Raw genomic sequence first — 26,044 nt, 5'->3', positions numbered from 1 at the left:
AAAAATCTGTAGCCTTCCAGATGTCATCCCTGATTGTTGGCAATACTGATGGGAGTTAGTACAGCAACATCTGGAGAGTGACAGGTTCCCCTCCCCAGGTTTAGGTAATTTGTTATTTCTTTATTGGTCAACCTCCCTGCACCGAGAAAAAGAGCATTAGTTCTTCAAAATGTGTGCTTCTTTTGACATCTGGCTGGCCTGAGTAACCATCCAAACTGCAAAGCAAACTTAGAAGATGGAAATGAAGACTAAACACTGCTTTCCCCAGCCTTCTCGTGTCCTGCCAATAAGCTTGTTTTGACTCCAGGCTGTTCACATCTGGATTTTGTCCCCTGCAATTAAGGCAAAAGTCACCTGAGGCTACAGCACTGTGATGGCTGAGAACCAGGATATATGGTGTTCTTTTTGTGTTCTCATAAAACTGGTTGTGTTTTGGGTGTGTGTAGTGGGGGGGAGATGGGAGGGGGAGGAAACAGTGGTGGAAAGACCTACGACACAGGTTTGGATCCTGAGCTGCAGTCTGAGCAAGAAGGGGGCGGAAAAACCACACACACACAGAGAGCCAAGCCTGGTGAAATAAATAAATGTATTACCTGAAACAAGAGCCAAGAGAGGCTGGGTGGGCAGGGGCAAGTAATAAGCAGCCCCCAAAGCCAAGGCACTTGGATATAATGCTGGGAATATAGAGTATTTCTGACAATGAATTACCTTTCCTAAAACGTGTTGCGTCATGTCAAGTTTCTGGGCACTTCAGAATACACTATGGAGAATCAGTGGAAAGGTTTCCCTGAGGATAATGAGAGAGGCTTTATTCCCATGAACCAGTGCAAATTTCCCAGCAGCCTTTGCTGTTCAATAGAATCGGGAACTGCATTCCTCACTCATCTGACCCTGCATACCTGAGAGACTGAATCAGCAGGGTGCTGAAACTGATTAACCCCCCCATGAACATGGTAACAGCTGAAAGGTTTTGACCTCCTGAAATAAATTGCAGGGAGAGGGTGCAGCTTAACTACATGAAGAAGAAAATAACTTCTTTCCATTCCCTGACTTCACACTAGAGGCTAAAGTGAGGGCTCACTTTTCAATAGGTACCTCTTTAAAGAGGTGACAGTAATGTTTCTCCCAGGATGCCCTTCTAAAATGCCACTAGGCTGCTCTCTAGCTTGTGTTGCTGGTGCTACAGATAGGCCAAGGAGAAAATAGGAAGGGTCCATGATACTCCAGAGGCCTCCTGTTCTGCACTACCTGTCCTGGGCACTGAAGGAAGCTGGAAATGGACACAGAAGGAAGCACTGCTCCCTTACCTACCACTAGAGAGAATGCAATCACCCTAGCATCAGAAGGCCGCATTGCTAGGCCTCAAGTCATCACTAGTGTGTCACCTCTCCATGTTGATGAACACTAAGGGCATGCTATTTTGCTATCCCTTAACCAGCCACGAGAGGGAGAGGGAGAACAATTCTTAATGTGTTTTACAGGACGGTATGTAAGATCCATTCCCCCGCCACCATCCACACCCTTGGAGATATGCCTGAATGAGAAAAGGAGAGGTGTGCAGGCTACAGTGATCTGCCACTTGTTTGCAGGGAAGCTGTAGGTCATAGAACTGCCTCTTTGTCAACCCTAAGGTGAGTTCCGTGACCCAATGAGGCATCTTTCGTCTGAGAGGCTAGTCTCCTCTTCACCTTCAGGGTCATCTTCACTCACATTCTTGGCCTCCTGGGTCTTCCTCTCCCCGATGCTGCTCCCCACGCCAGCCCCCACCCCACCGCCAATGACCGCAAAGGTGCCTGCGCCAGCCATGGTCCCAATGGCAAACGTAGCGGCAGTGCCAGTGCTCAGCACAATGGCTTCTGCGGCCAACACAGCAGCCGCCACGCCAGCCCCAATGGCTCCACCAGCTAACCCCACAGCACCCACGCCAATTGCCATCCCAGCTTTGAGGGCATGGGACTTGTAGCGACGGTGGTAGCGCTCCTTAAAAACTTGAGCTTCATGCTTCAGGTGCTCCTCCAGCGACAAGAGGGACGCTGTCCGGCCCGGCTCATCACCCTGCAGAGACTCCTCACACTGCCGCATTAATTCGCACTGCTTGCTCAGAAGGCGCCGCGTCATGGACTTGGGAGTCACTTGCAGGCCAGCAATCATGGGACGACAGAGCTCGTCCTGAGTGAAAGAAGGAAAAGATGTGTCAGGGTTACAGAACTGGGTAGGAGGGAAGGGAAACAGAAAGGAGATGCCAGTTCATGACCCAAGACAATCCCACTTCATAGTAATACAATTGTATTTCTCCTGCCCTTTCTCCCAGAGGACCATATGGCACGCATAGGGAACCTTAGGCCTGGGGGCTAAATGTAACTCTCCAGGCCTTTCTATCTGGCCCTTGGGGACTTTCCCCAAGCATAGCTAGGTCCCCTCTTTGCTAGTCACAGGCCTCACCACTCCTACTTCAAACCCCTCTTGCGAGTTTGTTGTTTTGCCTTGCTGTAATGTGTCCATGGATTCTGGCAATGCCTGGTGCTTGCCTGGATATCATATAGATAGAGATGTGTGAGTGTGTGCAGAAACTAGCCTACTGTACAAAAGTAAAGTCACTCCTGGAGTTTCACATCATATCCAAATCATCTAAAAAATTAAATGTTTCCAGACAGTTCTCGCAAATGGATCCTGCAGACGACACCACCTGTTATCCCTAAAGTGCAACCAACAGTGGTCCAACCTGCACGGCACATTTATTTCCTTCTGCCAAATCCAACCCTCAGAAATTCCTCAAAATCTTCTTTGCCAACATTTGTCTTAACCAACAGCCGCACCTGTTGATTTGGTTCTGCTCATACCTGGTCTCTGATGAAATCTGCAAACTCCTGCCGCAGTTTTTCCTGGATGTCCAGATTGTGTAAGGTGATAGCCATCTGGGGAGGGTAGAAGGAAAAAATGGAAGATTCTCATTTTTCAGTTGAGTCCCCGCAAACCCCATTGCCAGAAGAGGCAAAGGAAGGTAAGTGTTCATTCATGTACCAATCCTGCTTGTGCCAGCCATCTTCTTCAGTTTGCGTATGACATCTTCCTTGTGGTGATGGGCAGGAATAGAGGAAACTGCCTTATACCAAGCCAAACCATTGGTCCAAGTGGCTCAATGTTGTACTCACTGACTGGAAGTGGCTCCCCAGGGTTTCAGGCAGTAGTCTCCCCCAGCCTTACCTGGAGCTGCCAGGGATTGAACCCTGAACTTTCTGCATGCATAATGAATAGTCTACCACTGAGTTGCAGCCCTTCCCTATTGATAACATAGCAACAGAAGCTGTCACCCCCCCCACACACACACACACTCACTGACTTCTCAGTCCCATCTTGAGAAGGTTTTTATTTCATTTATCAAGTGATGGACACCAGTGGTCTGCTATCCAAGCACTAACCAAATCCAGAGCTGCTTAGCTTCAGCAAGGTTATTGTATTATTTGCCATTGAGATATACCCTGGGTGATAGATGCAGTGTCCAAAAATGCAGCTTCTGCTTAAATAGATCAAACAGGTAAGCCAAACGACAAGCAATATGGGGGCCTGGTCAAGGCAACAGAAGCAGGGCTGATCATGAACATCAGATGATGAGAGTGAAGTTTGATACCTGAGTGACTGAAGAGAAGCCAAACTTATACTTCTTCATCCGAGAGGAGAAATTCTGAAAAGGAAAGAGAAGAAGAGGAGTGGCATCTGAGGATGGGGTTCACAACTGTCTCCCCATACCAAAAGACTGTCACATACTGTCAGAAGCCACAGTGCTGCAGTTAAATACATTCACAGTCCACACATACATCACATTTGTTTTCCCACACTGGGAGCATGTACATTCATTTGCTTTTTTACAAATGATGTTTTGACTTTGGGCCCTAATAAGGCAACCTCACAGTTAAAGAGACCTTAACAGTTAATTAATACAACTAGGATAATAAAAATATCAAGACTGCAATGAGATTTAGAACAAACAAACGTAAGAAGCAGAACCAGTGACAAACACAAGAGAAATGGAGTTCAAGCCAGGGCAACTGGCAAATCCCAAAAAGGGAAAGAAAAGAGAAAAACAAAAAACAAATCTTGACTTTGGCAGCATGGCCTAAGTTCCACTGCTGTGGAGTTGCAGCTCAGCCTGTGTGCTAGGACAAGCCACACCCACACTAACACTTGGACATGCTGAAGGGAGTCAACGGCACTACTGAGTTGCAGCGGTGTGCCTGACAGAGAGGTCTCATATCTCGAACTTTCTCCTAGTTAGCAAAAGCAGAACTGGCTACACTAGACCTGAAGTACAGCTTAGCAAGTGAAGTGAGTGGCAGCTTTATACTGAGTCAGGCCATTGGGTCCATCTAGCTCAGTACAGTGGTACCTTGGGTTAAGAACTTAATTTGTTCTGGGGGTCCGTTCTTAACCTGAAACTGTTCTTAACCTGAGGTACCACTTTAGCTAATGGGGCCTCCAGCTGCCGCCGCCGCGCCACCGTGTGATTTCTGTTCTCCTCCTGAAGCAAAGTTCTTAACCCGAGGTACTATTTCTGGGTTAGCGGAGTCTGTAACCTGAAGCATCTGTAACCTGAAGCATCTGTAACCCGAGGTACCACTGTACTGTCTGTACTCTATGCTGGCCAGCAGTGGTTCTCCAGGATTTTAGGCAGGAACCTTTCCTACCTAGAGATCAAACCTTCTGTATGCAAAGGTGTTGCTCTAACACTGAGCTATGGATGCTCCTAATTAATACATGATGTAGTAAAGTCAGAGCCTTGGTCCATCAGGCTCAGTACTGTCTACACTGACTGGCAGCACTTCTCCAGGGCTTCAGGCAGGAGTCTCTTCCAGCCTTACCTGGAGATGCCAAGAACTGAATCTGGGACCTCCTGCATTCAAGGCAGATGTTCTACCACTGAGTTATATCCACCCATTGGATATCAGCCAGGTCTAAATTATTTTTAGATTAGAACCAGTGGGTATCTCTTTTTCCAAGAGTACACCCATCTACACACATACATACTAGCATCCTTTCTTCACATAGTCAAAACAGTATCACACAAAAACTGAATCTTACTTCAACCCTGTGTTGCAACAGTTACATTTCAGAGAAAAAACTAGACTTTGACTGGCCAGCTTTTAAGTCAGCCCCTACAGCTGTGCATTTAACAGTCACACGGTGTCCATTATTAGCATGCAATAATGTTTAGCTCTGGGCTGTGAAAAACTTCACCTGCTGAAAAGCAACACAGGGATGAAGAACACCTGCCCTGCCACCAATGCTTATGGACTACAGCTCCCACCATCTCTGACCACTGGCCACATTGGCTGGGGCTGATGGATCTTGGAGTCCGACAACAAGAGGGCCAACGGATCAAACTTCTGTCATATGTACATGTTAGGGCAATGTTTTTATTGGTCAATCTCTTTTAGCACATGCCTATACTTTAGTGCAATTAAACTCTAATTAACAGGAGAGCCTCTACTTCTTAATGGCAGTGTAGGGGGGTTTTCAGCAGGCAAAGTGCTTTTGCACTCAGCGTCTCCTTGCACCCCACATTCCATGCCGGAGTAAGAGCCAGGTACCAAGACGAACTACCCCCATCCCCCCAATCCCTGGGGGGGGGGAGGATTTGCAAGGATAATTACCCTCAATCGTCCTTGTTTTCCCTTTGCCAACAATCTCCTGCTGTCATGGGGTCTTCCTCCATTAAGGCAGAGCGGAACCAAAAGCCTCTACTCTTTTATATAAGCCTACCCTAAGCCATCTCTTTGCACATAGCACATCTTCTGTGCCTATCAGAGCAGTGTGATGGGCAGAAATCCAACAGGTGGAATTCTCCATGTTCTGTCCAGATTAGAGACTTGATTCTGCATCTCTTACCTTCACTTTGGCTGCAAGTTGTGCCCCTGTAAGGGCTCTTCCCTCCTGGTCACTCTTTACATGCGTTACAGCTGTTCTGGCTATGTCGTTCCCATAAGCCTTCAGGCAATCCCTAAAATCCTTATCCATGTCTGGAAGGGGAAACAAAAACAAAGCAGGCAATTCAGGCAAAGGAACTGTAACAAATTACGCTCTCAGAACAGCTGCTCCCCCTGGTGGCCACAAAGAATGATGCTGAAGGTTCAGTAGCCCTCCCCAATTTTACATTTGACCATGCCACTGAATATAAGGAGTGAGAAACCTAAAAGCAAGTGAACAGAGCATTTGGAGCAGTAACTTAGAACCACAGAATTGTAGAGTTGGAAGGGACCCTGAGGGTCATCTAGTCCAACGTTCTGCACTGCCATCCATGGGTGGGCTCGAACCAACAACCTTCCGGTTAAAGGTTTGTGTTCAATACCAGGAATGGGGAACATGGGGTCTGCCAGATGTTTTTGAACTCCAGCTCCCATCAACCCCAGTCAGGATGGTCAGTGGTCAGCATTGATAACATGTCACATGTTCAGCTACCTTGGTCTGGGGCAAGGCAATGAGAAGCTGTAGCTTCCACCCTCCTGCAGCCTGATCCAGGCTGCTGCTGCCCAGTTAGACATGGGTGGGAGAAAGTGAGAAGAAATGGTAGATCAAAGTGACAGATAACATTTGTTTGCATCACATTTAGGTTTGACATAAGTGATGCCAAAGCCTGAGAAACTGGAAGGATTAAAGGACCCAAGTTATTGCAAGTTGTTTTAAACTGTTTTTAACATTTTGTGTTAATTCTTGCGACCCACCCTGGGGCCTTGAAGTGAAGGGTTGGTAAATAATGAAAGAAACGTCACTTCTTCTTTTTTTTACATGATAGAAGTGGAGAAATGCTTTTCTATTGCTTTGGGGTTAAGTAGTACATGCTGTACTGCTTTCTATGGGCAGACTAAAGAAACAATGACGACATCAAAGGGAACCAGTAATTCCAGCCGCCAGATAGCAGAATTAAGCAGTTTTCTCCTCTTTAAAGTCTTTGGCTAGCAAGGAGAAAACGCCACTATGGATTAACAAAGGAGTTTATTATGGAACCAAAGCTCCACTTAGTGGATGAATGAGTGAACAGCTCACATGCTGCACAGAGCTAATGCAGATTAGAGGAGCAAGAGTTGGATTTGGAGCTACTTGTGGGAATGATGGAAAGAGAAGAGATTCTTACCTGCAAGTGTGCCCTCAGTTCCCATCGCCAGCCTCTTGCCAGGGAAGGGCATCAGGTAGCAGCGGGTGCTGGTGCTCCTGAGGGCCTCCAGGGCCCGTGGGTGCCTTTTGGGATCCAGTTTCTGAGGAGAAAGAATGAGAGAGAATTAGATGTAGCCATCCAAAAACAACCACCCGGAGCCAGGCTTGTTGTGAATGGGACTTCACAAGCACTCTTCCAAAGCAGCTAGTTGGGTTGGATTGATATATTCATATTCATATTCGTATTCATATTCATATTCATATTATTATTTATACCTCACACATCCGGCTGGGTTTCCCCAGCTACTCTGGGCAGCTCCCAAAAGATTAAAAACAGAATGAAAAATCAAACATTAAAAACTTCCCTAAGCAAGGCTGCCTTCAGATGTCTTCTAAAAGTCAGATAGTTTTTTATTTCCTTGACATCTGATGGGAGGGCATTCCACAGGGTGGGCGCCACCACTGAGAAGGCCCTCTGCCTGGTTCCCTGTAACCTCACTTTTATCTCTGCATGGTTTTCTAACCCATTCAACAAGCCATAACTTCAACAGTAAAAATAATAGAGCCAACAAAGCAAATGATAACTAATACAAACAGCCATTGGAATAAAAATCCAGAATCCTACATAAGTCCAGAAGCTAAAAGCAATTAGAACAGAAAATCAGGAAGGGGGAAAGTACTTGGCACAAGAATTTAAATATGCCTATTGCAATCAAAGCAGTGGCCCAGTTACACCCACCAGGCCATTTCAGCCAAGCCATGCCCACTTACCCTACACCTGTCATCATATTTGATGCCAGGTGTGGGGTAGGTAAAGATGTGACTGAGCCCAAAGGGCATCTCCTATCAACAGCACCTGAAAAGTACAAAGCTGTGCCCTTCAAAGTATGTGGACAAAAATGAGTTATCTGCATCACTGTGATGACAGATGAGTGACCCTACCCACCAGTTCAAGCTGCCCATGAAGGTAGATGAGATAAGGACCCACCCCACCAGTTGGATCTCATTCCCCATCACTGAATCAATGGGTCTGGATAAACAAAATGGCCTTCTATTCAACCTTAAAAGGCCACAGATTGGGTACCAGGCAAGTCTTTCTTCGGAAGGCATTCTATAAAATGGGGTGCCGCCAACAAAAAGGCCCTCTCCCTGGTAACCACCTTACTCACATAGTTGGAATGGAGAAACTGGAGAAAGACTCTCCATCCAATCCTTCCACTGTCACATTTACCTGTATGGTACTTTGGAGGTAATTCTGTCCCTCCTGGAATCCAAATTGAGGTGGGAAGAACCAGTCACGCACCAGGACATCAAGATGCTGCAACAGAGAGACGAAGCATGTGAACTGCTTTTCCTACAGCTACAATATGCTCCTATTCCTCTTACACAAATCCTTTCAATGACCACACTTTGACTACTGTGTCCAGCTAGGGCACTGAGTCTGAAAAATGATAATGTAAGGCTGAAAACTGCAGAAAAGTGCAACCCAAATGATGCAAACAATATATCATTTAAATCGGAACCAGTGAAAGCAGTGAATGTCCTGTGTGAGTGTCTGGAAGCAGTTGGAAGGTAGATGGTGGTTAACAAACTGAGGTTGAATCCCAACAAGACAGACGTTTCTGGCGGGACAGGGCAGGTGTGGGATCTCCCTGGACCTGCATTGAGTAACTGCCACTAAAGGACCAGTTTGCATTTCTTAGTGCAGAAAGTATTGATCTGATGTGTAGAGATCTTTCCTATTCTGGTTAATACAAGAGGATTCTAGAAGCTACTAGAAATTTCTCTGTGTGAGAGAAGCAAACAGAAGGGTCATGATTGTTTTGGTTATACCTTCTGGAAGCTGAGTACAGCTGGTTTGAACTGGTTCTCTTATCTCTTCCAATTAAGGTCATGCTGACTATAAATATAGGCCAGAAAGAGCCTGGGTTCTACTTTCTCTTTCTATCCCTCTGGTGTGTACATAGTATGATTAGTGTTAAAGTTTAGTCTTGTTTTAAGTTTATAAGTTTTTTTAAGTGCTGCAACTGGATTTTTATGGACTGTGCCAATCCTTAATGTACAGTGGTACCTGGGGTTAAGTACTTAATTCGTTCAGGAGGTCCGTTCTTAACCTGAAAATGTTCTTAACCTGAAGCACCACTTTAGCTAATGGGGCCTCCTGCTGCTGCCGTGCCACCGGAGCACGATTTCTGTTCTCATCTTGAAGCAAAATTCTTAACCCAAGGTAATATTTCTGGGTTGGCAGAGTCTGTAACCTGAAGCGTATATAACCCAAGCTACCACTGTACTGGATTTGTAACCATTTATGCTCATTTGCCTTCAGCACTAGTAAAGCTCTGCTGGATGAAGTACAATTGCCTCTGGTCTATTTTTGGAAACTGCATTGTGTTTACCATATTTTTCGTCCTATAGGGTGCACCGGCCCATAGGACGCACCTCGTTTTTCTGGGGGGGGGGGGAATGAATAAAAAAATATATTCCCCTCCCCAGCCTCGGCTGCCGCCCCAAGCCTTGCGGACACCCACAAGCAAGGCTTGCGGACACCCGCCCAAAGCACGGGGAGCCCTCCGGAGGGCTCCCCGTGCTTCGGGCTGCAGGCTGCTGCCCGCAAACCTTGTGAGCCCGCGGGACCTCCCACCGGGCGCACAAGGCTTGTGGATAGCTTCCTGAAGCCTGGAGAGCAAGAGGGGTTGGTGCGCACCGATGCCTCTCGCTCTCCAGGCTTCAGTGAAAGCCTGCATTCGCCCCATAGGACACACACACATTTCCCCTTCATTTTTGGAGGGGGGAAAGTGCGTCCTATGGGGTGAAAAATACGGTAAGTTTTTCCTCCACACGTATGACAATGCATAGCCACTGGTTCTTTTGGACTCACCGCTTTCCATGGAAGTGCAGGTTAACTCAGTCAGATGAGCGGCTAATAATAATATCAGTATAATTATTAACAGTTGCATTTGTGTGTTTTTACCTTAGGAAAAATGTGAATAACCGGGAACATGACAGAGGCATAGAAAACAATGCCTGGTGTTGAGTAATACAGAGAGGGACATGCTCTTTTTCCTGTCTCATAATACACAGGGTCATCCATGAACGGTGTGAAATTCAGAACAAACAATGGAGAATCTTTCCTCACATGGAGCATTGTTTTAACTATGGAAGATGCAGTGATGACCATCAACCTGGTCAGGATAAAGTTACCAATCTCTACCATTGCTACTGCTCAGGTATCAGAGGCAATACCAATTTGCTGGAGAAAAACAAGTGGGAGAATGCCATTGTGCTCAGGTTCTGTTTGCAAGCTGAATAAAGCCGAACTTGGGAAGATTCAGGGCAAAGAAAAGGAGGCATGCCTTCACACAGCACATACTTAAATGAAGGGATTCTCCCCAAGCCATACTCCCTCCTTTGAGCCCTCCTTGCATTCTGATAACGTCTCTTGCTTGCCTAGATGAAGGACGGACAGCGGAATGCAAGTGTCTGCAGAAACATGCCTACAGTACAAAGGTAAAAGGCACGTCCCTTGGTTTTCTCATGTGTGCTTCTGGCCCTACTCACCATTGGCATGTGACACCTGGAAAGTCACCTAGAAAGAAGCATGGCCCTTTGGATGAATGAAATTCCCAACCTTGGGATAGGCAGAATTGCCCAGAGCTGATTTACATATGAATTGGGTGGACAAATCAATGTCTGCCCACTTATATATCGTTTTTGCCTTTTTTCATTCCATATAGAGGTGTTATTTTGGGTTTGTGACACTCTCCTTATGATTGAAAAGAAAAGGAAAAGGGGTGTTTTAAAAAGCAGCAACAAAAACAGTGGGAAGAGCAAATTATTGGGCGCTTGCAAATGAGAGAAAAAGAGATGTGGGTGCCAGGCAGAGGAACACGAGGCTGGGAGAGGTGGCTGAGGCGATGCGAGCCCAGGAACAAAGGAGCTCTTTGACAGATTGGCGAGGCGGAGAACATGAACATCATGGCAATCGTAGGAGAAGGAAAAGAGAATGGAACAAAGAGAAGGAAGTGGAACAGCCGGTGCGCATTACCTGAAAGGGCTTTAATCTGCAGGAGCCTCCTACTGTCTCAGCTACATACATGAACATCTGTGGGCAGAGGAAGTGGGAGACACACCCAGGAAATGAAGAAATCTGGTTTACGTAGCCCTTTAGCCCAGCCCACAAGATCTATTCCCCTCTCAAGAGGCCATGGGCTTCAGAAGCGAGGAGCCAAAACCCCACAGGATAAATTTATGGCTATGGTATTTATTATATTGTGGTATTAGTTATGTAGGTCACCATTTGTATCCTTACCTCTCCCCACCCCCACAACAGAGTTGGAGTCATTTAATTATATGCTCATAATATCCCTTGGAGGTAGGCAAAGCTGAGGAAGTCTTGACTGGTTCATGATTAGTTGCATGCATTCAAACTCAGTCCACAGCAATCCTGGTCCAAAAACTCAGTCTACAACATCTGGAGGACTACAGGTCAGGGAAAGGTGCCCTAGGGATTTATTGCCTTTCACTGCAGTGTGCAGCATGGCTTGCTCAAGCCATCTCTTGGCATCTGCTTTTCCAGCATTTTCTGGCAGTGCACGGATTCTCTGCTTGCAGTGTGAGGCAGTTTTGGCTGCATGGATTGTTCTGCTGGGCAGAAACCTGCCTTTTGTCTAACGATGACTGTTAGACAAAAAGAAACTTTGTCCCTTCCAGTTCTATATATCCAGCCTTCTGCTTCCCTGAAACTTGGGGGAACTCATGAATTCTGGATCTTGCCCACCCACCTTTCTAGCCCACATGGAGAGAACCAGATATTTTTGTTCCAGCCAACTATTTTCCTCATTCTTCCCCTGAAAAATGCCCAACCCCCCCCTTTCCCCTTTTACAATCCTACTCACCTCCAGGTATTCCAAATCTGGGTCCTTCATCATGGTGGCCAAATTGAGTATCTAGGAAGAAACAACAGGGGTGTCAGAAGATGCTCGGAACTTACTTTTGCAGCAGGAAGGAAGAAGAGAATGCACACCTGGAAAGGAGGGATCTGGTAGGAACCCACCTGATAGGAGCTGAGCAGCATGGAGAAAGCTGAGAGCTTGACACCATCTTCAACGTTTCTTTCCACATCCATCGACCCCTCTGTGTCCACCAAGAACATGGCAACCTAAAAGGACAGTAAGATATTAACGGACTCTCATAGGAGAAGTTTCCTGAGAGAAAAGGAATTAGTCCGGCCAGTGGGCTCCAAAGTACCTACTTATAGCTTATAGGTGGCATGTGTCTGTTGTGGATGGTAAGCCATGTTGGCTCCCTGTCCATTGCTGAGCCCAAGTGGGTGGTATGTGTCTTGAACATACTAAATGTCTTGGGATCCAAATTCCCCATTTGGTCTTCTTCTCGTACCAGCCTGGCAATGTCATGAGATCTTCCAAAGAGGCCCTGATCTAAATGCCCACCACAGAACTTAGAGGATGTGTAGTGTAGTATAATGGTTAGAATATCAAACTAGGATCTGGAAGGCCAGAGTTCACTCAGCCACAAAGCTCACCAGATAACCACAAAAAGTCACTGTCTCTTAGCCTAACAGACGTCACAGGGTGGTTGTAATTCTGCAAGGAGAGAGCCTTTTCTGTGGTGACACTCCAACTTCAATCCCTAAGGCTGCAGTTCCAGTACTAACATTATAAGCTTTACAGTGCAAGGAGAAGACCTTCCCATTTGCCTGGGCATTTTAGTACTTTGGACCACAACTCCAGTACTGTCTGAGGCTTATGGGAACTGTAGTCCACAACATCTAAAGAACAGCAGGATGGGGAAGGCTGAGTTAGGATGCGAGGAGTGTGGGGCAGAGATTATGTGGAATGGAAGTATTTCATGAGGACATCTCCAGGGGGCTGGGATGACCAGAAGGTCCCATTTCCATTGAGGGAGAGAAGCTTTCTTCCTCTTGTTCTTTCCCTAGTTACCTTCACAGCCTGTGCTGTGCTGTTCTTACCTTTTCATGTTCACTCTGGACCCAAAATGGCCGACTCCATATCCACACACCCTTGGTGGTGGTGTTAGGTCCTGGTCGCCATTCAAAACCCGTCAGTGCTTCATCTTCCTGACCCATCCATGATCCGTCCTCAGCCTCCTGTCAACAAGGAAGAAAGGCAGAGGATGGTGATCTTGTTAAACCCACAGAATGATCATGAAGACAGGGGATGGAAAGGCAAGCTATGTGGTATTGAGCTAGATAGGACAATACCACTCTCTGATTCAGAGCCCATAAGGGTGAAGGGAGCAAGAGTGTCTCTGGTTGCCCTTCCCATCCACCTGGAGCATCTGCCCTGCATACAATGTATATCTCTAAATACCAATTGTAGAGAACTGCAAGCGGGGAGAGGACTGTTGTACTCAGGTTCTATTTGAAGGCTTCCCATAAGTATCTAGGTGGCTACTGTGAAAACAGGATGGACTACATGAAACTTTGCCCTGATCCAGCAGGGCCCATCTTCTTATACCTCTGATATCCTTAGATGTCCACACAGCTGCTTAACTTCTTCTCTTACCCCAAATGTGTCCCAGGGTATAATTTGAAGGTGCATGTGGTCACCACTTTGCTAAAGCTAAGCAGGTCTGGGTCTGGATGGCTGACCACATGCACACTGCCCTCATTTAAAATGTCAGGATATAAACAAAATAAAATAAATAATATTTCAGCTCTGACTTGCACTTGCACAAAATCCATTGCACAAAAGCCCGTCTTGTACAGTTGATTACCTAGATGAGATGGGGCAACATGATCCGTGAAGGACATTCATCCAAGCCAGACCCTTTTCAAATGGAAATTCTGCAAGCATCACCTATTGACCCACCCTAACAACACACACACAGAGAAGTTCCCATGCATTTGTTCTCACCAGGTTCTGAAGCCGCCGTAGGAGAAAGTTCAGCAGGAAGGATTTTCCTCGCCGTTGCTCCCCAAGAATGGAGACCAGGCAGACAGGGGCATCCTTCACCTGCCCCTGCTCCAAGCAGTGGCTCAAGGCTTCCTCATCCAGGCAGAGATCTCCATCATCATCCAAGCCCACCAGCTGCACTGGCTTTCCTGGCTCCAGTATCTCCTGAAAGAGAAGGGAGATGGATAGGTCACCCAGATCTGAAGATGCTCCACAGTCTGGCAACCCCATGGATCTTAGAGACGTCAACACAGAAGAAAGCACAGCAGATCAATTTATAATCGTGATCAGTTTTACATCAGGCTGGCAACTGAGCGTCTGTGCACCAAAATCTTGCTAGCAGATGACGACTGTTGGCCACTGTTGTATATACAGCTCTTCTTTTCTTGACCAATAAATCTCACTACAGCAGGCTAGAATTTTAAGGTGTTTTAAGGCATATTGCTATTTGGAGGTGAGCATTCATAGCATTCATTTTCTATTGGGAAAACTCATTGTCAGAGGAGGAGCTAGGAAAATGTGAAATATGATTCCCCAGCCAGCACTTGCACTGATGCTGTGATTCCTTCATGTTGCATCAAGTGTCCTAGTGGAAACAGTATAAGATGGTTACTTATATAAGCCACTTTAAGCCTCCCCAGATTGGGTCTTACCAGTTCCTCCTCAACCACCTCCTTTACAGGCAACTGTCCAATTTTTTCTACCAGGCTCCGCAGCCGAGTGTCCAGGATCATCCGCTCCCGGCTGCAGGGATGGCGGCATTCGGGGCAGCGGTACCCATAGCGCGAGGTTCCACTCCAGTGGGCAGAGAGGCAGACCCTGCAGAAATTGTGCCCACAATCAATGGATACAGGGTCTTCAAAGGGTTCGAGGCAGATGGAGCAAGTTATGTCCTCTTTCAGGTCCTGGATCATGCCTCCTGCAGACGTCTTTGTGGGGCTTGCCAGTGAGCTCAGCCTGCAAAAAGCAAACAGATAAAATACAAAGCTGAACAGTGAAACTCTGGTTTCTGACAGTACCTCATTCTGCTGTGTCCACAAACAAGGCCTTGGTTAAAACCCAACTGTAATCATGTTTACGAATTTCACTCAATTAATTGTCTGGGATGTGACCTCCCCTTGCTGAATGCTCTTTCTTGGAAGAACAAAGTTGAAGAAGCCGTTTGCAATGTGCTCCCAATGAATATCAGGCTTCTGCTTAGACTCTGAAGGACACTGAATTCTGTTTTTGCCAGCTGCTGTGGAAAAGAGAGATGGGGTACATGAGCAAATCCACCTGCTCATTTCCACCTGGCAACCCTGCTGATCTTGAGGCCCATAAGTTTCCTCAGGATTGGGAAGGGGGATTACTACCTGATTTTCAGCCTAGAGATGTCTTCTCTCAAGACATTGGAGGATCTTGAATTCTGTTTATGCAGGCTGATATGGGGAAGAGTAATGGGGTAGGTGAGTAAATCTGTCAGCATTTCTCTACCTAGTAGCCCTACAGATTTTGAAGCCTATGAGTTTCTTGTGACAGAGTGAAAGAGAAACACCAGTTAAGGCTTATTGCTTAGACAAGGAGCTATAAACCCCAGACCTGTTCTTAGATTGCCTCTGGGCAGGGCAGGCAGTCTGAGGACGATGACTCATAGAAAAAGCTTCCTGGAGTTAACTCCTTATGCACACACCAAGGTGGACATCGGGTATAAAAATGAACTTCAGGAGACTTGAGTCCTACAGTGACACATGAGAATGCTCCCCTCTGCAAAAGAAGAAGAAGAAGAAGAAGAAGAAGAAGAAGAAGAAGAAGAAGAAGAAGAAGAAGAAGAAGAGGAAGGAGAAGGAGACTCCAGAGTGTTTATCTCCTTAGGAAAGTATTGTCCCTTGAACTAAAGACATCTTAGCAGCGATGTGCCCATCATAGTATTATTACACTTAGAACTCACCATTGATTCCAATGAAGTCAAGGTGTCAAATATGGTTCCCAACTCAACCTACTTCTAGCCTCTCAACAACTCTGTACCATACCCTAGGCCAGTGGTAGCAAACCTTTTGGAGATTGAGTGCCCAAACTGCAACCCAAAACCTACTAATTTATCGCAAAGTGCCAACACAGCAATTTAATATGGGATAATAATTAACATACCATAATAAAATGAGCTGGGGGGCTGCCCTGAGTTGTTGAGCTTTTTTGGGGGGGCTTGGAACACAGTTGTTTTTTGGGGGGAGAAAAACACTCACACACATTATAAATGCTTCCTATGGCACGCGGAGCAGAAACAACACATAGTCTCAAGGATCACAGGCAGCAACCAATCAACAAAAACCCTTGAGAAAGTCACCAATCGCAGTAACTACAGCCTGCTGGCTGCAAAAAATTCCACCAATCGCTGGGGGTGGGGAGGGAGGCAGGAATATAGCTGCTTTGTGGAGGTAAGCTGCTGCCGGTGGGGAGGGAGTGGTTTACTCATGAGGAGGCATGGGGGGAAGCAGCTGCCCAATTTGAAAACCCCAAACAACGCACTGCTGGAATGATGGCACGTGCCAACAGAGGCGCCTCTTCATGCCCACTCTGGTACCCATGCCATAGGTTCGCCACCACTGCCCTAGGCTGAGAGAAAGTGATTGGTCTGCTGCCCATCCATCAAAGGACAAGGATGATTAGGGATTTGACTCTGGGTTTCCCCAGTCCCAGTCTGACACTCTTAATTTCTATACTACAGTGGCAGTAATAATCATGGGGGGGGGGGGGGAATGTTGAATCAAATCTAGATACTGTGCTGATACTTTCAGACATCATTTCTTAAGACATGCATTTCTTTTTCTTTCCTGGTAGAGCCAGTGTGGTGTAGTGGTTAAGAGCGGTAGTCTCGTAATCTGGTGAACCGGGTTCGCTTCCCCGCTCCTCCACATGCAGCTGCTGGGTGACCTTGGGCCAGTCACACTTCTCTGAAGTCTCTCAGCCTCACTCACCTCACAGAGTGTTTGTTGTGGGGGAGGAAGGGAAAGGAGAATGTTAGCCGCTTTGAGACTCCTTAAGGAGAGTAAAAGGTGGGATATCAAGTCCAAACTCTTCTTCTTTTTCTTCTTTCCTGGTAGGGTTGGTGGGTGGGTGAGAAGAATAGCTAAACAAGAGCCAACTCACGGTTTAGTATTTGTGTTTCCCATCCTGGGGATAGGATGATGCTGGCAGCCTCCCACAGTATAACCTTCCCTGCTCCTAGAACAAAAAGATAATGTTACTGTTAGCCAGTGCCTCCTTTCCTCAGTATCCTCTGGTGTAATGTAAGGAACAGAGAAACAAAGTAGCAGCAGCAGGAGGAGGTGGTAAGGGTGCATAGGAAAACACTAAAACACATGGAGATCCCCCTCTTTCACATTATTTGGGATGGAATAAATATTTATTTCATTATTCATTTATTACATTTCTATCCCACTTTTCTTCCAAGGAATTCAAAGTGGTGTACATACTTCTTTTCCCTGTGCTTTTGTTTTTTAAGAAAAAAGGTGCAGATACTCACCACGAAACTGTTACAGTAAATGTCACACTTTTAACATGGGGGGAGGGGTACCACCCACATGAAAAAGAAATGGAGTAAGAGACTTGGGGAAACCCAAAGGTTTGCCAATGTATAAAAAATAGGGGGGGGGGGACTTAAAGGGGAGGATGAACCCCCACAAACAGCCCAATGCTAAGTAGCCATGGCATGCAGACTATTTAGAGGAAGAGAAAATGGACTGGAGTCACTAGAATTCTGAACAAAAGCACTCCATGTTGCAATATTTTGCTGCAGGTACCACGTATATTTTTTCCCATTTACTTGCCATGTCTGGCCTGCCATCATTATAATCATCTTACACCTGTAAGTCATCATGTGGCGAGTATGAAAGTGTGAACCATCAGCTAAAAACGATGGACTTACATAGGATCCAATGGAGTCACTTCTGTGTTTGGGGATACAGGAGGCATTTATACGGGTGCAACTTAAAGGATGGGGCCAGGGAGAGCGAAGTTCAAATCGCCCCTACCTTACAAAGATGCTGTGAGGGTAAAATGGGCAAGTGGGAGAACTACAGCTGTTGCCTTGAACTCCTCAAAGGAAGAATTTTCTTTTTTCTTTTTAAATGTCACGAAAGAAAGAAACTGAATAAAATGAAATGGAGGATGGCGGAGGCTGAAGCTGATGATAATGTTTGTGTGTGTGCTGCTCTCCCAGACTGAATAATCTACCAGTGGGCCAAAACCGTTTCAGGAAGTTCCTCTGCTGTACAGAAAATGCAAGGGTGTTGCTCACAACAGGCTGGCGGGGTTTTTTTGTTGTTTTTTTTTTTTTTTTGCTTCCAAAAAACATTTGCAAACTGGAACCAGCAGAGGAGAAAGCCAATCGGGCACCTGGGGCGGCGCATGTGCCCTGTGCCCAGGGGTGGGGGCAGCCACCCACAGGGCAGGGTGAGCCTGGGCAGAAAGCTCCATGGGGCCTCCAAGGAGTCTGCCTGCCTCCTCCCACTCAGCTGCCCTACAGCTGGACTGTTTGGGGCCGAGCGGAGCCTGCGGGCACCCAAGCCACTGTGTCACTCCCAGGAGAGATGCATGGCTCGGGTGCGCTACAGGACCCATGCTGACTGCCGCCTGGCATTTTGTCACACCCCTCAGTGGTGACACCCCGGGCAGACCTCCACCCCCACCTCACCCCTCTTCCTCCACCCCTGGCTGGAACACTTCTGGGTTTGAGGTGTTCGGGAGCCAAAACGTATGAGTACCAAGGTGTTCGAGAACCAAAGTATGACTGTACTACTGTAGCAACAACAACAAACAACAACACAGTTTTAAAGGTCATAGATTGAGGATCTTAAGGGCTGCATGTGGCCCTCGTGCCTTTTATTTGACCAACCCTGCCTGTATGGCCAAATGGTGGCACAGGCATAAGCACTGAACAATAGCAAATATTTTGTTTTGCAGTACAATTCCCATTAGCACCAGCATTGGGGTAGATTGTTTGGAGGGCACCAGGTTGCAGAGACCCACCTAGATATAGGGAAAGACCTGAAAATGCCCTTGAATTAATGGAGCAGTCATGCAAGCCTCTGCATTAAAAAGAGATGAGGAGAAACTGTGTCAGAGGCGAGGAAACAGATGGCAAAGATAAGTTAGGCACTTCTTTGTTTTGTTCTCTTGGTTTAAATGCTGCCTGGTGCAAAACTGGGCTTGCATGAATGTCTGAGAGAACCAGGTATGAGTGGGCAAGAGATAGGGGCAGAGGAAATCCTCCTTGGTGATGGTTTAAATTCACAATATTTCTTCTGCTCAGTTTGCCAACTTCTGAAATAAGATACCGGGCATCTTCTCCAAAGGATGCAGAAAACTCTTTGCCCCTGGATGTAAAGATCTGCATGTGCTCAGAGGCACTTATGCATCAGGTTATGTGACCTTTTCTTCCAGTGGAGAGAGCAGCTTCCCTGTACAAAAACCTGCACATGGAGGACTGTCCTAGAATTATAGAGTTGGAATGGACCCTGAGGATCATCTAGTGCAACCCCCTGCGATGCATGAATATGCAACTGTCAAACAGCAACCTTGGCATTATCAGCACCACGCTCTAACCAACTGAGCCAGGAAGCCATTTCAAATATGAGAGCTCCACACATGCATGGGAGCCCCTGCAATCAGTTTGCACCATCAAAAGTGGCACTTTATAATTAAATTCCAACCCTGTGCAAAAATGACCAAAGGCACATTTATTGAACGTTAGAGAATTCACTGCACATACATTAACTCAGTGATCTTGCCCTTTAATTTCCTTAAAATTATTGTGGTTTCCTTCATTGGGTGGAAGAACGTTGGCAGATTACCTAATTGCTCTCTCTCTCTTGCGGATATTTACTAACAGTACAGCATGCAGGCCTTCAAGACTTGTGCAACCTTCTCCTTGAGGGTTCCTTGAGGTACCCATTCCTTCAGATGTCTGATTTGGTCACAGCAGCATACGCCTTAGTTACATCCTGTTTGTATTACTATAACCCTTTCTGTGTGGGGCTGCCTTTCAAAAATGCTCAGAAATTTCAACTGGCTCAAAGAGCTGCAGCCAGTTTGTTGACTGGGGCTCAATATATGGAGCATATGACTCCCTTGCTAAGGCGGTCTGCTTCTAAGCACAGCTCAAAGTGCTGGTTATTACCTATAATGCTGTACAAGGCTTAGATCCAAGCTATCTGAAATACCATATTCTCTTATATGAACCTGCCTGGGTTCAGAGATTTTCAAGGGAAGTCTTTTTCTTAGTCCTGCCACTATCTCTGGCACACTTGGTGGGGACATGGGAAGAGGCCTTCTTGGTGACTTCTCCCAGATTTTGGATCTCCCTTCCTGGACAAGCTAGGCTGGCTCGCTCCTTGTTGTCCTGCTGCTGACATGTGAATACCATTTTGTTCCCACAGGCTTTTGGGAATTGACAGCTTTTATGGAAAGGGCTGGTACTGTGCTGTTTTTTATTGTAATTATTTGAATGTTTTAAATAGATTTTATATCTGTATATACAATTAATTCTATTATTATTATTATTATTATTATTATTATTATTATCATCTTCATTGTAATGATTGTTTTTCCTGAGTTTAAAGTGATTATAGTTTTTATCTGTAAGCCACATAGGTGCCAGCTCCCTGGGGCCCTGTGTGCCTGAGCACCCACAAAATCCCCCATGAAGGGGCCGGGCACCCACAAATTTCAGTGCCAGGGCCATGCACACTGCATGGCACCCACGGCCACAGGGCCAAGCTGGCACTCCTGGTAAGTCGCCTTGAGTCCTGTAAGGTGAAATGGCAGGGTATAAATAAATAAATACATTATTATAATAATAATTTGTCCTTTCAGGCCAGTCACCGTATAATTTTACCCATTCACTGCACATACGCACAGTTTCTCTCCCTCTTTCTGTTTAGAGGTGCAAAATCTACACAGAAGGTCCTCAGCACTCTCCATACTACCAAAAGTATGCTCCAAATAATTGCACTATTATATTGTAGGAGAACCAGGGGTCAAGGATGAAAGAGAGTGACATGCCTAAAACCAACTAGCAAGTTCGTGACTGAGGGATTTTGGCTCCCTGCAATACAGCTCAGTATCTTACAATCTGATCCAACCTGTGAATTGTACCATCAAGTTATCCCCAGGTGACTGGGTTTGAAATTACAGTCTTAGTCAGACACCACTACACTACAGTGGCTCTGGTCATTAAACCTCAGTAGCAACAATAAAGGGTGTTGGCAGCCTTTAAGTTATTGGGCATTGTTGCTGAGTTATTCTCTCTGTTAGTATAGGAGGTATAAATAGCAGACATTATCTGGGAAAGGAGGAAGGGAGGGATGGACCTCTACTCAGGGAGGAGGATGTTGTCTTCATGGAGAAAGGGAGGGAGGAACCAACCTCTACTTGGGGATGGAGATATTCTCTTTAGTGATGAAAAGGGAATAACTGAGCAAGAACCGGATTTTCATCCCTTAAGGATATAAACAAACAAGGAAGCTTCATTATACCAAGTTAGACCATGGATACATCTAGCTCATATTGATATAAACCAGCATCAGCTCTCCAAGGTCTATGGCAGGGAATTTTTTCCAGTCCTGCTGGAGACTGAACTAGCCAAGTATCTTTTTTTTTTATATAAATAATATTTATTCGGAGTTTAAAAGTTACAAAAAGAAAAAAGAACAATACAAAATACAAAAAAAGAAGAATACAACAGCAACAGAAAAAAACAACAACATTCACTTAAAAAAGAAAAAGAGCAGATTAAATCTTTACATAACTTTCTTCCTTTACTTATTTCCTTGACCTCCTCACACCTCCCAATTTTGTATTCTAGTTCAAATCGTTATTTCAGCAAATCCTTCCAACCTTATTTTCATTTAAGTAATTTAATTTAATATATTATAATTTAACGTCCTCTCTTTCGTCAATTTCATCAACTCATTTTTACTTAATCCTTTATATCATTTCTACCAAAACCACCTAATTTTCTTTTTCCAATATCTTTCTAACAGTCCTTAATTTTACAATATTTTTGAAGATATACTTTAATTTTTTTCCAATCTTCTTCCACCGACTAGCCAAGTATCTTTTGCATATGGAACAATGTGCTAGTGCGAGGCTATATGTGTCTGAGGAGCTCTAATTTTGAAAAGAGGATCTACACCTACTTCCTCCCAGTCTTCAGCTTAATTTGAATCAGGGACACCTAAAGTGTTAAGCCCAGAACTGTTACCTTCACTGCCAGCACCTAACCTCACAGCATCCAAAGCAAGAACATCAGGCTGGATCCAGAGGTTGTTAGCTACACTTTTGTCCCAATGGAATATAAAGTCAAGCCATGGCCACTGATTTCAACAGGACTACAGAGTAGCTTGAACTTTCTTTGTATCCAACCCACAGTGTCTGTGAGCATTTACAACGTGCCTCAATGAGTCAGTGTGTCTGGCTCTTAACCAGAAGGTTGGTGGTTCAAGCCCACCCAGGGATAGATGTGAACAGGATTCCTGATTTTGCAGAGGGTTGGACTAAATAATCCTTGAGGTACCTTCCAACTCTACAGATACTACTATGATCACTGACACACAGAAGACATGCATCGGACACCATATACTGACCTTCCTATGCAAAAAGGCTGATAGAATACATTTTGTACAGGACTAGAGCTAGAAATGTGTGCTTGAAGGTGAGCCCTGCCTTTCCTTGAGATAATACCCTTCATTTATTCACTGGATTTCCATACCAACATTGATACAAGTATTGCCGAGGCAGTTTACAGTAAAAACATAAAACAACTAGAATTTTAAGGGAGGAGGGAAGGTTGCCATTTATCATTTCTGCTAGCCCTTCATTGACTATAATGGGTACAAAGTATAGGAGCCAACACCTAGGAGCTCTGGGGACTTCAGCCCCCACAATAAAATCTTTGAGGGGGCCGGACCCTCACAAAGTTGGTGGGCATTCCCATTCAAATAGTGTGTGTGTGTGTGTGTGTGTGTGTGTGTGTGTGTGTGCGTGCGCGTGTGCGTGCGTGCGTGCACTGTGCCATGTGATCAGTTATGTGGAACGGGGCTTACCTGGGCCCCCACAATATTTTATTCAAGTTGGAACCCCTGTTGTAAAGGTATTTCTGATTAGAATGGCTATAAAGGTATGTTTGGTGAGAAAATGGCTCTCTTCCTCTTTTTACCCCTTAACTTAGCAACTTTTAGAAGTGACACATTAACAGGCAAATTGAACCAAGGAATTGGAGACTCAGGCATCAATGTTATAAGCACACTTAATAGGGCAAGGATGGCCAATGTCTGACATGCCCTCCAGATATTTTAAACTACAACCCCCATCTGCCCCAGCCAGTATACATTACTGGTCAGGAATTATTCGAATTGTAGGCACCAAGTTGTCTAACCCTGGACTAGACGGTAAGGCAAAGAGAACAGTGCAGCACGAAGCTTTCTTAACATTGCAGTAACACCGAAATGATCCCTAAACATTCACTTCGATGTTTTTATGCCCAATCCTGTCCCCAAGCCGTCCTCTCTCCTGCTTCGTATCAAAATGTACTCGTAAAGCATCCAAGGGGAGGAAAACAAAACAAAACCTGCAGCTGTCAAAGGTGGAGCTGAAATCCCACCAGATCTTCAGGACGCGAAGTTTCCCAAGCAACGAAGGCAGAAAGACGAGGAGGCTAAATCTATCTTTAAAACACAAGCAAGAGAAGAAAGAAGCCCACGAGGAACGAGGAAGAAGGGACGGGAGGCTCTCTCTCCGTCAGCTGAGCATGACAATGCATGGCACAAGGATCAGCCTCCTGCATGGCAGAGGAGGCAGGAAAAGGGGGGGGGGGAGAGAAAAGCCCCTCACACAGGAGATTCATCTGCGGGTGCACGCTCCTACCTGCTCCCGATCACGCTCCGCAGACCCCTCGACAATGCCTGCGGGCGAAGGCGTAAGAAGTGAAAGTAAAAACATCGTTGTTGCCCGAAGAACGCACAGCTACTTCCCCATTCTGGCGATGCTTCTGAGAAGGCAGGAGCGATTGGCCAATAGAAGGTGACTCCGGACTGTGCCTTTTTCGGTGTGTGGGGGGAGAGACTTGGAGGAGAGAGACAGAGGGGCGGGGCAGCGAGAAGAAAGGATAAAGGGAAGATAAAGGAAATGGACAAGAAAAAGTGAGTCAAGTTGTTTTAATATTCTAAGGCAGGGCTTTGGCGGGGTGGGGACGGATGAATCAATCCTGTCTGATTCTAGCCCCCTCTCCCCTCATGCCCGCGCACACAATACAAGATGGGTGACACCTGGCTTGAGAGCAGTACATGTGAAAAGGATCTAGGAGTCTTGGTTGATCACAAACTTGACATGAGCCAACAGTGTGACGCGGCAGCTAAAAAAGCCAATGCAATTCTGGGCTAAATCAATAGGAGTATAGCATCTAGATCAAGGGAAGTAATAGTGCCACTGTATTCTGCTCTGGTCAGACCTCACCTGGAGTACTGTGTCCAGTTCTGGGCACCACAGTTCAAGAAGGACACGGACAAACTGGAACGTGTCCAGAGGAGGGCAACCAAAATGGTCAAAGGCCTGGAAACGATGCCTTATGAGGAATGGCTAAGGGAGCTGGGCATGTTTAGCCTGGAGAAGAGGAGGTTAAGGGGTGATATGATAGCCATGTTCAAATATATAAAAGGATGTCACATAGAGGAGGGAGAAATGTTGTTTTCTGCTGCTCCAGAGAAGCGGACACGGAGCAATGGTTCCAAACTACAAGAAAGAAGATTCCACCTAAACATTAGGAAGAACTTCCTGACAGTAAGAGCTGTTCGACAGTGGAATTTGCTGCCAAGGAGTGTGGTGGAGTCTCCTTCTTTGGAGGTCTTTAAGCAGAGGCTTGACAACCATATGTCAGGAGTGCTCTGATGGTGTTTCCTGCTTGGCAGGGGGTTGGACTCGATGGCCCTTGTAGTCTCTTCCAACTCTATGATTCTAACTCCTGTTGACACAAGTCAACTTTCCCAGTTTCGCTCTCACTCCACCGTCCTTCCTGGTTTGTTTTAAAACTGCTTTGCATGTCATCTCTGCCCTCTCCGCAAAGGTGGAGATCGTTGTTAAACTGAGCCACCCTATGATAAAAATCGAGTGTGGCAGGTGCATAGGAGCCAATTACTAGGGCCAGAGGTCTCTTCGCCCCCCTCCCATAAAAATTTGGAGCCTTCTTCACCCACCCCAGTTGATGGGCATTGCCATTAAAATGGTGTGCTTGTGCCACGTCTTGTGGGGTGGGGTTTACCTGCCCCCCCCCAATATTTTCCTCAGGTTGGAATCCCTGCTTACCTGCCACCAGAAATTTAGTGAACCATTTTTTCCTTTCTTGTACATGCATGACAGATGAATATCTCTGGAACTTAGCTTTCTTTGAATAGTGAGATTTGGTTTTTTAAAGAATAATCACCTCTGTGTCTCAGTAAGAATACAGGGCTGTATCCAAGCAAATGTTTACTTAACACTCTTATTATTAACCTGGAGTTTGTTGAAATAGTTACAGTTTCGTTTCCTGAGTGCTTCTGAACCTATGGCAGCCACACACAACATCTGCAGTCTGGGTACATTGATAGATACAGATATATAATTGGGTGGGGGATGGTTGTGGATGCTTTCTGGTGAGATCAGGAAGCTCCAGGGGCAAGGAGTATGTAATTTTGCTCCACAGTTTGGTCTGAGCTTCAGTTTGGGAAATAGTGGTTGTGGTTGGGGTGTTTGAGAGAGTTACTGGAATTCCTTTATTGCCGATAATTTGATTTTTACTAGCTTCTCACATTTTTACCAGGTAGTGAAAAAGTAGGTTCAGAATAGAATAGAATTGTATTGTGTTGGAAGGGACCACGAGCATCTAGTCCAACTTCCCCTTGCCTCCGAAAATATACTCTGTCACCAGTATATGCTCCCTGCTCACGTTTTCC

General features: G+C 45.8%; 1 protein-coding gene across 3 annotated transcripts; it reads right to left on the bottom strand.

Moving 5' to 3' along the window:
* Nucleotides 1-574: 574 nt before the first annotated feature.
* RNF112 (ring finger protein 112) lies at nt 575-24,253 on the bottom strand. 3 transcript variants are annotated; one of them, XM_079951277.1, is made up of 15 exons: nt 23,985-24,186; nt 18,092-18,179; nt 17,208-17,282; nt 14,735-15,038; nt 14,043-14,246; nt 13,136-13,273; nt 12,200-12,304; nt 12,042-12,092; nt 11,192-11,248; nt 8,378-8,464; nt 7,127-7,247; nt 5,884-6,014; nt 3,629-3,682; nt 2,841-2,915; nt 575-2,169 (listed from the first exon to the last, which is right to left on the bottom strand). In XM_079951277.1, the coding sequence occupies exons 3-15, from the start codon at nt 17,228-17,230 to the stop codon at nt 1,627-1,629; spliced, it is 1,893 nt and encodes a 630-aa protein (XP_079807403.1). In that variant the 5' UTR covers nt 17,231-17,282; nt 18,092-18,179; nt 23,985-24,186; the 3' UTR covers nt 575-1,626. The 3 variants fall into 3 exon arrangements, with proteins under 3 accessions (XP_079807403.1, XP_079807402.1, XP_079807404.1); XM_079951276.1 differs by lacking the exon at nt 18,092-18,179; XM_079951278.1 differs by lacking the exons at nt 17,208-17,282; nt 18,092-18,179 and having other exon boundaries at nt 23,985-24,253.
* Between the last annotated feature and the right edge of the window lie 1,791 nt (nt 24,254-26,044).

This window comes from Podarcis cretensis (assembly GCF_951804945.1).
Source record: "Podarcis cretensis genome assembly, chromosome: 13".
NCBI lineage: Eukaryota > Metazoa > Chordata > Lepidosauria > Squamata > Lacertidae > Podarcis > Podarcis cretensis.
This window is presented reverse-complemented; position numbering and strand designations above follow the sequence as displayed.

Bases quoted from the DNA above. Each gene is read 5' to 3' on its own strand.
- RNF112 (XM_079951277.1), bottom strand. From the start codon at position 17,230: ATGGGAAACACAAATACTAAACC. The intron at 14,247-14,734 runs GTAAGACCCAAT...CTTCTCTTTCAG, and splicing joins AGGTGGTTGAGGAGGAACTG to GAGATACTGGAGCCAGGAAA. The intron at 8,465-11,191 runs GTAATGCGCACC...TCTCTGTTGCAG, and splicing joins GCAGATTAAAGCCCTTTCAG to CATCTTGATGTCCTGGTGCG.